This window comes from Podarcis muralis, chromosome 16, assembly GCF_964188315.1.
Source record: "Podarcis muralis chromosome 16, rPodMur119.hap1.1, whole genome shotgun sequence".
Taxonomy (NCBI): Eukaryota; Metazoa; Chordata; class Lepidosauria; order Squamata; family Lacertidae; genus Podarcis; species Podarcis muralis.
Genome location: NC_135670.1, coordinates 8,631,983 through 8,645,469, shown reverse-complemented (window position 1 = coordinate 8,645,469; position 13,487 = coordinate 8,631,983). Strand labels below are relative to the sequence as shown.

General features: G+C 50.1%; 1 protein-coding gene across 3 annotated transcripts in view; it reads right to left on the bottom strand.

Annotated features, from left to right (window-relative positions):
• The window catches only part of ATP8B2 (ATPase phospholipid transporting 8B2), a 92,460-nt gene that overhangs the window by 26,618 nt on the left and 52,355 nt on the right, over window positions 1–13,487 (bottom strand). For all 3 annotated transcript variants that reach the window (XM_077920029.1, XM_028708994.2, XM_077920028.1), the window contains 6 exons: window positions 11,295–11,365; window positions 7,912–7,991; window positions 6,799–6,957; window positions 4,606–4,694; window positions 3,778–3,974; window positions 449–657 (listed from right to left, as the gene is read on the bottom strand). In XM_077920029.1, coding sequence (XP_077776155.1) covers window positions 449–657; window positions 3,778–3,974; window positions 4,606–4,694; window positions 6,799–6,957; window positions 7,912–7,991; window positions 11,295–11,365 — 805 coding nt within the window. The remainder of the gene's footprint in view (window positions 1–448; window positions 658–3,777; window positions 3,975–4,605; window positions 4,695–6,798; window positions 6,958–7,911; window positions 7,992–11,294; window positions 11,366–13,487) is intronic.

Genomic DNA, 13,487 nt, shown 5'->3' with positions numbered 1-13,487 from the left:
AACTAATAATTTGAAAGAAAAGAAGAACCAATAATAATAATAATAATAATAATAATAATAATAATAATAATAATAATTACTACTACTACTACTACTGTGGTACCTCGGGTTAAGTACTTAATTCGTTCCGGAGGTCTGTACTTAACCTGAAACTGTTCTTAACCTGAAGCACCACTTTAGCTAATGGCGCCTCCTGCCACCAGAGCACTATTTCTGTACTCATCCTGAAGCAAAGTTCTTAACCTGAGGCACTATTTCTGGGTTAGCGGAGTCTGTAACCTGAAGCGTATGTAACCTGAAGCGTATGTAACCAGAGGCACCACTGTAATTTGAAGAAGAAGAACCAATAACAGCAACTAATATTTTTTTTAAAAAAAAACCTAGTCATAATGACAACAAAACTATTTTCGAACCTGGCTTTGTCTGCATTTCGGGCCACCCGGCTTACCGTAGCTGCGCCCGTTCACTGAGCACTTGCTGAAGACCATGATGTTCTGGGTGAGGGTGCCTGTCTTGTCAGAGAAGATGTACTCCACCTGCCCCAGCTCCTCGTTGAGGGTCGTGGTCCGGGCCTCGGCCGGCGTGCACCTCTTCACGCAATACATCTTCTTATCCCAGTTGATGAAGTAGCTGTGCCCGAGGCGAATCACCTCCACGCTGCGCAGACACGGGAGGAGGAAGAGGTTAGCGCGGGGATAGAAACCAGCCTACTGCACCAAGGTAAAATTCATTCCCCCGCTCTCTCTTTCTGCCTCTGGCCCAGACTACCACTGGCATGTGGCCCTCAAAAACATGCCCAGAAAGGCCCTCGAGTTGGAAAGGGTTCCTTGCCTCTGGATTGGGCCCAAGGCCTGAAGAGATCCACCAAATGCCCCCCAGCCTGCCTGGAGACTCCCCAAAACCACAGATTTACAGACAGGCGGGTGTAAAAGCTGCTCTGAGCGAGTGAGCTAGAAATCTGACGAATGAACAAAGAAACAAACAAGCCCCGAGAAATGAGAGGAAGATCTCGGAATCGGCCAGTCACAGGCCTTAAACGCTCTCCCCTACCAGGGTTTGGGGAAGGGATGGAAAGATAGAAGACTATACCTTATGGAAAAATAGTAATTTGCCTCATATATTGAGTCAGGTCATTTGGTCCATCTAACTTAGTAGAGGCCAACTCCCCATTTTTAAAAGGTAAAGGGATCCCTGTCCATTAGGTCCAGTCGTGACCGACTCTGGGGTTGCAGCGCTCATCTCGCTTTATTGGCCGAGGGAGCCAGCGTACAGCTTCCGGGTCATGTGGCCAGCATGACTAAGCCGCTTCTGGCGAACCAGAGCAGCGCACGGAAACGCTGTTCACCTTCCTGCCAGATCGGTACCTATTTATCTACTTGCGCTTTGACGTGCTTTCGAACTGCTAGGTTGGCAGGAGCTGGGACCGAGCAACAGGAGCTCACCCCATCGCGGGGATTCGAACCGCCGACCTTCTGATCAGCAGGCCCAAGAGGCTCAGTGGTTTAACCCACAGCAACACCCGCGTCCCTACTCCCCATTTACAAGTGACATTTTTGCATGCAACTGTGCACACTTGCAGTATCAGGAACATGGAAATGGGGAACACCCTGGAGAGTCCAACTGGCTTGCGAGGAAGGTAAAGGACCTCCTGATGGTAAAGTCCAGTCAAAGGTGGGATTGCGGCTCTCATCTTGCTTCAGGCCGAGGGAGCCAGTGTTTGTCCACAGACAGCTTACCAGGTCGTGTGGCCAGCAAGACTAAACCGCTTCTGGTGCAACGGAACACCGTGACGGAAACCAGAGCGTACAGAAACGCCGTTTACCTTCCCACCGCAGCCATACCTACTTATCTACTCGCACTGGTGTGCTTTTGAACTCCTAGGTTGGCAGGAGCTGGGACAGAGCAACGGGAGCTCACTCCATCGCAGGGATTCGAACCGCCGACCTTCTGCTCAGCAAGCCCAAGAGGCTCAGTGGTTTAGACCACAGCGCCACCCGCATGCCCTGGCTTGCGAGCAGACCCTCCACAGAATCCAAAGGTCTTCTTGCGAGCTGGAGGCCTCACTGCTCAACACATCAACAAGCCCCACTGCTCTCCAGGCTTGTGCGAGCCAGAGGGGCAGCGGAGGTCTTCTCGACCAGCTCAGCTGATGGGCAGGGAGGCTACTTCCCTGTGTGTCAGCTGTGCAAGCTGGAGATGTCACTGGGATTGAACCCAGATCCTTTGGCAAGCAAAGCAGTTGCTCTATTACTGAGCTATGGCCTTCCCTTAAAAATAATTGCTTGTGGAGCTGAAATAAGCTGCCTTATATCTATCTATATTTATCTATCCAGGTCAGCACTGTCAACACTGACCTGTCTCTCCAGGTTTTAAGGCAGGAGATGCTCTCATCTGTACCTGGGAGATGCCAGGATTTGAACCTGGAACCTTCTGCATGCTGTAACCACTAAGCTACATCCCTTATGCAGCTCACAGGATGCTATGGAACGGGACGTCCCACTCACCCCCTACCTCACCATAAGCTGCAAGGACCCAAGCAAAGCTGTAAGAGGATTTCGGGTGGCGGCGCATGCTCTTACCTGGGGACTAAGGGTGTGAGAGAGAAAGAGAAATTCGTGCTGAAGAATTCAAAAGAAAAAGAGAAATTAAACCAACCAAAAAAAAGAACAGACACAGATAGCAGGGTTGCAGGCAGAAAGGCAGGGAGAAAATAAGATGAAACCAAAAATTAGGAATGTGGCAGTGCAGCGATCAGGACATACTAAACGTGGATGACAGAGGCATCGTTAGGAGAAGGTGGGAGAGATAAAACTGGTCAGATCATTCCTGATAATAGCCTCAGATGCCCGCTTCCTAAAATTCTGCCTGCTCACCTCTTTTAGAATCAAAGCTGGAAGGGGACCCGAGGGTCATCTAGTCCAACCCCCTGCAATGCAGGAATCTCAACACGCAGTCCCCCATCCAACTTGAAACCATACCAGACCCTGCTTAGCTTTGCAAAGGTGCAAGCAGTTTCATCGCTGCACCACTAGGAGGATCCCAACTCTCAATACCGTCTCCTCCTGAAGTTATAGGTTGGTTTCGAGGGAGCTCAGGGGTCTGGACACTGCCTGTCTAAAGACTCTGGGATCAGGGATCAAGGATTCACGGACAGCAGCTGATAAGCACAAGCTGCAGTTGCAATCTCAGCCATGAACTCATTGGAGATGAAGCAGTAGGCAAGTCACTCGACCTCAACCTTCCCCATCTGTAATAGGGGTGTAATAAATGCTGGCATGTCTTACAGGGGTTGAGGCAATGATTGTTGACCTGTATTACATAGGGGCTGTGCCTGCATGAAGCTGCAGAAGGATCAGTCTCACTGACCCTTTCTTTCTGCAAGGAGGAGAATGGGAGATTTCGCTTTCGTTTTAGACGCCTTGCAGTTTGTCATGACATCCAAAACCAGGCAGATTACCGTCAGTTGAAACTACACGCAGCAGAAGCAAGCTACCTCCAAACCCTAGTTTATGAAGCTGGCTTGTTTTCCCTAACCATGGTTAAGATCAACCATGGCTAAGACTAACCATGGTAGACTAACCATGGTTAAGATTAACCACAGGCCCTTTTTAACAAATCAAGGCAACCGTACGTCAGGCCTGTACCCCGTTAATACAATGCTACCCTCTTCTTGGAGAACTAAGCTACTGAGAATATTGAAAGGCATATCCCATAATTGCTAGGAATTATTAAGGGCGACAAAAACGGTGGGAGGGGGATGAGAGCGCCCCAAAATACCTGACGTAGAGGGAGATGGGGACGACCGTGTTCAGGATGATGATGTAGGACCAGAAGGAGAGGAAGCCAGAGAAAAAGGCACTGTCGACCGCCTCGTCCCAGGGCAGGTAGATCTGGAAGCAGGCGCCCACCTCGTACTCCCAGATGGAGTTGCCAATGGCCAGGATGATGCCCATGCACACGAGAAAGCCAAAGATCTGCCGGGGGAAGGTGCACGGAGTATTAAAAGCGGACAAATAAAACACACAGAGAGAGGGCAGGATCTTCTATGCCTCAGGTGGAACAGGAGGGGGGACTCCTTGCTTAAAAACCGCTAACCAGAAGGTTGGTGGTTCGAGCCCACCCAGGGACAGAATTCCTGCATCACAGGGGGTTGATAGGGATCGGCAACGTGTGGCCCATGGGCCGGATGCAGCCCACGAAGACCGTTTTACCAACCCACGAGCTGCCCCCAAACTGAGCCGCCCACTCAGCGGGTCCCCCACGCACTGCCCTAAATCAGCGCAACTCACCAAGCGGCGCCGGAAATTGCGTCTGCATTGCCCGGATACTGGAAATTGCGTCTGCGCATGTCCAGACGCTGAAAATCGCTTCTGCACAGGTGTGATTTCCGGTGTCTGGGCATGCGCAGAAGCAATTTCCAGCGCTGCAGATATGTGCAGACGCAATTTCCGGCGTCACGCTGCGCCAGTCTGGCCCACGGATGATCTCCATGGGAGAGATCCGGCCCATGGCCAGTAAACCTTGCTGACCCCTGGGGTCTAGATAATACTCAGAGGGTCTCTAAAATTCTAGGAAGGGAGGGAGGAAGCAGGGAGCTTTACGTACCCAAAGCACCAAGGTGTTCATCAAGCGGTCAATGCTCGTTCTCTTGAATTTCGTGCGGCCGCTGTTCTGCATTAGTTTGGTGTCTGGGCCTGTAGGAGCCAGAGAAATAAACATACAGGAGGAACGTGAGGTAATTTACAGTGGTACCTCGGGTTAAGAACTTAATTCATTCCAGAGGTCCGTTTTTAACCCGAAACCGTTCTTAACCTGAGGCGCGCTTTAGCTAATGGGGCCTCCCGCTGCCATCGCCATGCGATTTCTGTTCCCATCCTGAGGTAAAGTTCTTAATCCGAGGTACTACTTCCGGGCTAGCGGAGCCTGTAACCTGGAGTGTTTGTATCCCCAAGGTGTTTGTAACCTGAGGTACCACTGTAATGTGACTCCAGCATTTAAAACATTTGCGCTGGCTGCCCATCTCCTCCTGAGCCAGGCCCCAGGCCCTTGTAGATTTTCTGCATTGGCCTAGATCAGGCACATCCAACTATCTTTTTTAGGGGGAGAGACCATGGTTGTTGAGCATTTTCTCCCCCTTTCCTTTTTTGGGGGGGCGGGGGAGCTAACAATCGCTTAGGATCCACCAGGAACATCCCGCGATCGACCAGTAGATCATGATCAACCGGTTGGACCTGCCTGGCCTAGATGACCCTTGTGGCTCCTTTTCAACTCTCCAATTTTATGGTTCCATGAAATGAAATGTAACAAATAAGTCAAGGTTGGGGAGCATTGACTTTCCCCCATTGTTGTGACCTTGTGAAACAATTCTTCCTCTTTTCAATCTATCCTGTCGGAGCTTCAGGAGGCCATGAGAGATCAGGTGAGGGAGGGACAATAACCCCTCTCCCTTTCTCCTTGCGCGTGTGCTGGGTCCGGGGGTAACCCGTGAAACGCGGTCCAGGACTGGACCAGAATCCGAAGGCTCCTCTGGGAGTCAGTCCGACAGGGCCAAGGCAGGAAACCAGGCAAGGACAGGTACAGGATCTCAGGCAGGATCTAGCAAAGCGGCGTAGCGTGGGTTGTCAGCACCCGGGGCAAGGCAAGTAATTCGCGCCCCCTAACCCGGGGCAAGGCAAGTAATTTGTGCCCCCTAACCCCTAACCTGCCGCCGCTGCCAGCTTCTTCTTGCTGCTGCCTGGGCTGGGGTATTTAACGTAAGGTAGCCACGGCGGCAGCGGCGGGTCCGTGTCAGGTTATCTGAGGCGAGTTGCCGCTGGCGCTGCCGCCCAAACGACGCCACTTGCCCGGGGGAGGAGGAGGGCAGAGAGGCGAGGAAAATGCAACATGGCCCAGCAGCTGCAGCGGCGGCGGCAGCGAGGCTGTGAAGAGGGGCTGCCTGGCACGCCCTCCGCGGCCCTGACGCGCGGCGAGCGCGGCGAGTGCTGAGAGCCGCTGCCAGCTCGTCGGTTCCGCGAGACATGGGGCTCTGCTACAGCCTGCGCCCGAAGCTCTTCGTGACTCTGGAGGCGGCGAGCACGCCCCCCCAGATGTTGCGCCCGGTGTGGCCAGCCCCCCCTGCACCGCCCACGCTACGCCACTGAGGACAGGTACAGGATCTCAGGCAGGGTCTAGCATTCAGCAATGTTGCTCCCGCAACCTGGGGCAGAGTCCGACAGTCTTTTATCTTTGTCGGGGTAACGTCTAGTCCTGATCCCCCGGCGACTCAGCTCCCTGTTTCGCCCGAAGGCGAGCACTCCTCCTGCGAGTACTCAGGTCTCTCCTTCTCTCAGACCTCAGTCTCTGCAGCTCGGGAGACGTTGGTGGGTTACTAGACCCAGAGGCCGCCTCAGCCTCCCCTGACCCAACTGGTAGTGGAGCAGCTGTAAGTGATGGCCCAGCTGGAGGCAACGAGGTCATCCCTGCATCTGGAGCCAGGGCAGGCTCAGGCCCCTGACTCGGCCCAGCTGGTGCTTGTTGCAGGGGAACCTGTGCAGACTGGGGCTCTTCAGGATCAGGCCCCAGACTCGGTTCAGATGATGCCTGAGGCAAAGGATGCCTGTGGAGACTGAGACTCCCCTGGTTCCGAGTGCGAGTCCCAGGCCATCACAGCATGTCGGGTCTTTCCATATTGTGCGCCGAGGGGCAGGCTGGTTTTGGGGGTGGGAAGGCAAGGTGCTCTGAGTGAGGCTCCTTGGATGAAGAGCAGGGTATCAACCGCTTTAAGGAAAACTGAAAGAAGCTGGAAATAAGCTCACGCACCTGCGAAGATGACAAGGCCAAAACACCACTCCGTATTGCGGAGGACGCAGCCACGAAGCAGCATGTTCTGGTTGCTCAAGGAGTGCTTGCTGTCCTTCCAGTAGAGTGTCCCACTGAACTTGTCCAGCTTATTGTTGGGCGGCTCGCAGATCACCTCCCCTGAAGTCAAAAGGCATCAATTCAGAACAAAATCCCCAGTCGGAAGTAACGTGCATTTCCTCCAAGCTAGGAAATGCAAAGATCACTTTTGCTGGGTGCAGGGAGCAGAGGCTGGAGGTGCCCACTGGGTGGCAGCCAGGGAGCCCAACAGCAGGTGGCGCCAGAGCCAATGAGAGACTATGAGGAAGAGGAATCTTGGCTATTCATGGTCCGCCTAAACGGCCTCGGCCCAGTATACCTGAAGGAGCGTTCAGCCCGGACACTGAGGTCCAGCTCCGAGGGCCTTCTGGCAGTTTCCTGACTGCGAGAAGCGAGGTTACAGGGAACCAAGCAGAGGGCCTTCTCAGTAGTGGCACCCACCCTGTGAACGCCCTCCCATCAGATGTCAAGGAAATAAACAACTATCTGAATTTTAGAAGACATCTGAAGGCAGCCCTGTTTAGGGAAGCTTTTAATGTTTGAAGTTTTATCGTGATTTTAATATTCTGTTGGGAGCCACCCAGAGTGGCTGGGGAAACCCAGCTGGATGGGCGGGGTATAAATTAAGTAACTAATTAATGAATTAATCAATGCATTTTATTATTGTTGTTGTTATTGTTATTATCATCATCACCTTGCCCTCAGTCTCTTTTCCAATTCAACCAAAGTTCAGATCTGGAAGATCCTTGGGGCAGAGACTTATCTGGTTGGAGTTGCCCTCCTCCCGTTCCCTCAGCATTTTTTAATGTAAGCTACCTGGGGCAGGGACCCGGCCCTTTGCAACCTGCAAAGCACTGGTGGCACCAGGCAAACCAGAGGGGGGGGGAGCGTTTCTCAGCCCCAAGAGACGAAGGACTCTCGGCCCAGGCAAGGGAAAACACACTCAAGGAGGGAGGGGGTGTCCCAAGGGCCAGTTAGGAAAATCTGCAGGCTCTGTGTCCCATGCAAAACTATGCCCGCCCCCCCCCCACTCACCATCAAAGTGCGCAAGCTTGCTGGTGTCACTCAGCTCCGACGTCACTGGGATGGCCTGACGGACCTTCATGTTGGTCTCCCTGGAGGCAAAAGCAGCATTAAGCATGGAGGGGAGGCAAGGAGCAGGCCCAGGAGCCTAGGTCCTGGATCCCGGCCTGGAGGGGCAGTCCTCGCACTCAAGCCTACCCCCAATGAAACGAGGCACAGTAAGAACCGGATCAGGCTGAAGGGATCCCAGTTGCACAGCGTCCTGCTCCTCACAGGTTGAATCCTGATTGAGGTTGAATCCTGACAAGACAGAAGTACTGTTTTTGGGGACAGGAGGTGGGCTGGTGTGGAGGACTCCCTGGTCCTGAATGGGGTATCTGTGCCTCTGAAGGACCAGGTGTGCAGCCTGGGAGTCATTTTGGACTCACAGCTGTCCATGGAGGCGCAGGTCAATTCTGTGTCCGGGGCAGCTGTCTAACAGCTCCATCTGGTACGCAGGCCGAGACCCTCCCTGCCCGCAGACTGTCTCACCAGAGTGGTGCATTCTCTGGTTATCTCTCACTTGGACTACTGCAATGCGCTCTACATGGGGCTACCTTTGAAGGTGACCCGGGAACTACAACTAATCCAGAATGCGGCAGCTAGACTGGTGACTGGGAGCGGCCACCGAGACCACATAACACCGGTCTTGAAAGACCTACATTGGCTCCCAGTACGTTTCTGAGCACAATTCAAAGTGTTGGTGCTGACCTTTAAAGCCCTAAACGGCCTCGGTCCTGTATACCTGAAGGAGCGTCTCCACCCCCATCGTTCTGCCCGAACACTGAGGTCCAGCTCCGAGGGCCTTCTGGCGGTTCACTCGCTGTGAGAAGCAAAGTTACAGGGAACCAGGCAGAGGGCCTTCTCAGTAGTGGCACCCGCCCTGTGGAACGCCCTCCCACCAAATGTCAAAGAGAAAAATAACTACCAAACTTTTAGAAGACATCTAAAGGCAGCCCTGTAGGGGAAGCTTTTAATGTTTAATAGGTTATTGTAGTTTAGTGTTTTGTTGGAAGCCGCCCAGAGTGGCTGGGGAAACCCAGCCAGATGGGCGGGGTATAAATAATAATAATAATAATAATAATTATTATTCACAGATGTCTCCAGAAAGGCCAAAAGGCAGGCAGAAAAGCCTACAGCCAAGTGCCAGCTGGTTTACCAACCTCCCCCATCAGCAACTGACATTCAGATAGACTGTGAGTGAACAGGGAGGCTCCGCCGAGCTCGCTGCCATTTGTTTGCCGATTTAAAAACTGCTTCGCAGGCAATTTTTTACATTGTTTTGATTGAAAGGCTGAGGTTCTGTTTTGCTGCCGACGGCATTTTGTAGAACGTAGAAATTCTTTATTCTTTTCTAATATATATTTGGACCTGAGTTATAACCGTGAAGAGCCTTGTTTAAACGTAAGCAGTACATAATGAATGAAATGAACTAGGTAAGCAGTTCAGATCGCCTTGGAACTCCCTGCCTTTTGACAACAGCCAGGCGCCTTCACTAAAAACATTTTTATTTAAGCAAGTCTATCCAGACACGTGGAACGCTGACATGTGCTTCAATTTGGTTTTCAGCTTATCGGTTTAAATTATTTTTTGGAGGTTTCAAATTGTTGCTCTTAACTGTTTTCTTACCGATAATGTCGTTGTTCTATTCCTCTTGTAAACTGCTTTGGGGTTTTGTTTTTACAATTAAGCAGTATATTGATTTTATGGGGGGGGGGGAGAAATAATAAAGTATCACTTTATTCATTTAGTTCGTGCATATCCCACCTTTTCTTCCAAGGAAGTCAAGGTGGTAGGAATCATACAATTGTGGAGTTGGAAGGTACCCCCTAGAGTAATCTAGTCTGACCCGCCGCCCCCGCAACGCATGAATCTCAAATAGAAAATGTTTTACTATGTTCTATATGTGCTGTAAAGCTGCCCAAAGTGGCTGGGGAAACCCAGCCAGATAATCAGAGTAAAAATAAAATATACTAAGTTTTAATTCTGTTGCTATATCTGTATTGTCCCTGTTATACCTAATTGCAAATTCAAACGTATCCCTATCGTGTTTTATGACTTCCTTGATATTGTATGTGGGCTGGAACTGGTCTGTGACCGAAATAAAAAAATTCATTCAAATAAGATATAAAACAATATAAAATATAAAATAATTAAAGCATCCAGGACGGATAGCCACCCAATCTCTCCATGGTATACCGTATTTTTTGCTCCATAAGACTCACTTTTTCCTTCCTAAAAAGTAAGGGGAAATGTTTGTGCGTCTTATGGAGCGAATGCAGGCTGCGCAGCTATCCCAGAAGTCAGAACAGCGAGAGGGATTGCTGCTTTCACTGCGCAGCGATCCCTCTTGCTGTTCTGGCTTCTGAGATTCAGAATATTTTTTTTCTTGCTTTCCTCCTCCAAAAACTAGGTGTGTCTTGTGGTCTGGAGCGTCTTATAGAGCGAAAAATACGGTACATGGTTTTCCCTCCTCCCAATTTTATCCAAGCGACAACCCTGTGAGGTAGGGTTAGGCTGAGAGGCTGCGACTGGCCCAAGCGACCTTCGGGGCCCAGCGGGGATTTGAACCCTGGTCTCTTCCAGGTCCTAGTCTGGCACCTTAACCATTATACCATGCTAGCGGTCCCAGCCCGACGGAGACCCCCATCCAAATGAGCAGACACCTGCTTCAATTCGTAAACCCAATAGTGCAAGGCTCGCTTTCTGAGTCACATAGAATCATAGAATCATAGAATCATAGAGTTGGAAGAGACCACAAGGGCCATCGAGTCCAACCCCCTGCCAAGCAGGAAACACCATCAGAGCACTCCTGATATATGGTTGTCAAGCCTCTGCTTAAAGACCTCCAAAGAAGGAGACTCCACCACACTCCTGGGCAGCAAATTCCACTGTCGAACAGCTCTTACTGTCAGGAAGTTCTTCCTAATGTTTAGGTGGAATCTTCTTTCTTGTAGTTTGGATCCATTGCTCCGTGTCCGCTTCTCTGGAGCAGCAGAAAACAACCTTTCTCCCTCCTCTATATGACATCCTTTTATATATTTGAAGATGGGTATCATATCACCCCTTAACCTCCTCTTCTCCAGGCTAAACATGCCCAGCTCCCTTAGCCTTTCCTCATAAAGCATCATTTCCAGGCCTTTCACCATTTTGGTTGCCCTCCTCTGGACACGTTCCAGTTTGTCAGTGTCCTTCTTGAACTGTGGTGCCCAGAACTGGACACAGTACTCCAGGTGAGGTCTGACCAGAGCAGAATACAGTGGCACTATTACTTCCCTTGATCTAGATGCTATCTAGATGCCCTCAACTGCCCCAACTGCTGAGGGAAAAGCATGGAAAAGGGGGTCAGCACTCACCCGTCCAGCTCCGCCGTTTCGATGTAGCAAAGTCCGTGAGGTTCGCTGCTGGACAGGAGGAGCAAGTCAGCCTGGGGGGAGAAGGGAGGAACGAGGCTGAAACAGCAAATACCAGCCACAGAGGCTGTGCCTGAATTCACACAAACATGCGGATTGCATCCTTTATACAGTGGTACACACGCTTCAGGTTACATACACTTCAGGTTACAGACTCTGCTAAGCCAGAAATAGTACCTCGGGTTAAGAACTTTGCTTCAGGATGAGAACAGAAATCGTGCTCCGGCGGCGCGGCAGTAGCGGCAGGCCCCATTAGCTAAAGTGGTGCTTCAGGTTAAGAACAGTTTCAGGTTAAGTACGGACCTCCGGAACGAATTAAGTACTTAGCCCGAGGTACCACTGTATTACTAGTCCAGTGGTTCTCAAAGAGCATAGCACACCACACTGGTATTGGCAAGAGGGTGGGGGGAAGATGTCAGATGCATTTAAGTATGTTGTCAAGTGCAATTTTCCAAAGTGACACTAGACAGCGACAGTGAGCTATGCCAAATTCAGTGTATTTTTCAAAACGTTTTTTTAAAAAAGCATTTTCACAGCATTTTTTTATATATGTGTAGATTTCACCTAAGAGTCTCATGTTCCACTGACTGAGCTATCCATGGTACTGTATAGTATAGTATAGTATAGTATAGTATAGTATAGTATAGTATAGTACAGGGGTCAGCAAACTTTTCCAGCAGTGGGCCGGTCCACTGTCCCTCAGACATTGGGGGGGGGGGCGGACTATATTTTGAAAAAAATATATGAATGAATGCTCCACAAATAAGCCGGAGATGCATTTTAAATAAAAACACACATTCTACTCATGTAAAAACACGCTGATTCCCAGACCGTCCACAGACCAGATTTAGAAGGCAATTGGGCCTTCTAATAGTATAAAAATGATTTCTCTTTTTTGCAGACTATGGATAAATGTATTTTCAAAACGAGAGCATTGGCTATTCTACAGTTGCTGTGAACAGTTGCTGTCAACTCTGACAAATAACCTGCCCATCTTCCTCGGTTGCCCCAGCCATGGGAAGATCAGAAAAGAGAAAGGTTTCTTTGTGTGGATGAGGAAATGAGTGTTTGTTTGTCTCAAATTAGACCTAATATACGTGAGATTACCCGGCAAAAGCAAGCTCACACCTCTCATTGAGTTTGTATACATACTTAAGGTACGTATGTAAGAGGATCATTTAGAATTATATTTTGGGAATGAGTCATGTTCTTAGGTGGCTGTGTAGTTTTATACTTTCGGGACGTCCTACGATCATATTATAAAGTTGTTGTGTTCCACGTTACAAATCAACCACTGCTAGTAGTTGTTTGTTTTGCTCTTTGCTTCACAATATATTTCTCATTGATTAAAAAATGGTGTGGCACGAGCAAATTCTTACTATGAAAGTGTGGCCCAGAGGAAAAAGTTTGAGAATCACTGTCCTAATCTCTCAGTACAGTGGTACCTCGGGTTAAGTACTTAATTCGTTCCGGTTCCAGTTTCTTAACCTCGTTCCGGAGGTCTGTACTTAACCTGAAACTGTTCTTAACCTGAAGCACCACTTTAGCTAATGGGGCCTCCTGCTGCCGCCGCGCTGCTGGAGCACGATTTCTGTTCTCATCCTGAAGCAAAGTTCTTAACCCGAGGTACTATTTATGGGTTAGCGGAGTCTGTAAAGCCTATGTAACCTGAAGCGTATTTAACCTGAGGTACCACTGTATAGGGACCACATAGGCTACGTTATAATTTAGGAACACAGAAAGCTGCCTTATACTGAGTCAGACCATTGGTCCATTTAGTTCAGTATTGTCTACACTGACTGGCAGCCGCTCTCTAGGGTTTCAGGCAGGGAACAGTTCCCAGCCCTGCTCAGAGATGCCACTGGGGACTGAACCTTCGGCACGCAAAGCAGGTGCTCTCCCACTGAGCTATATAGTCATTTCCCTGAAAATAAACTAAGGTTCCAGTCCTCATGGTTCCGTGCAAAGGTGTGATTTAATAGGAACATAACCAATAGGAATATAAGCAAGAGCCTTATAAGGGACGTGGGTGGCACTGTGGGTTAAACCACAGAGCCTAGGACTTGCCGATTAGGTTGGCGGTTCGAATCCCCGCGACGGGGTGAGCTCCCGTTGCTCGCTCCCTGTTCCTGCCAA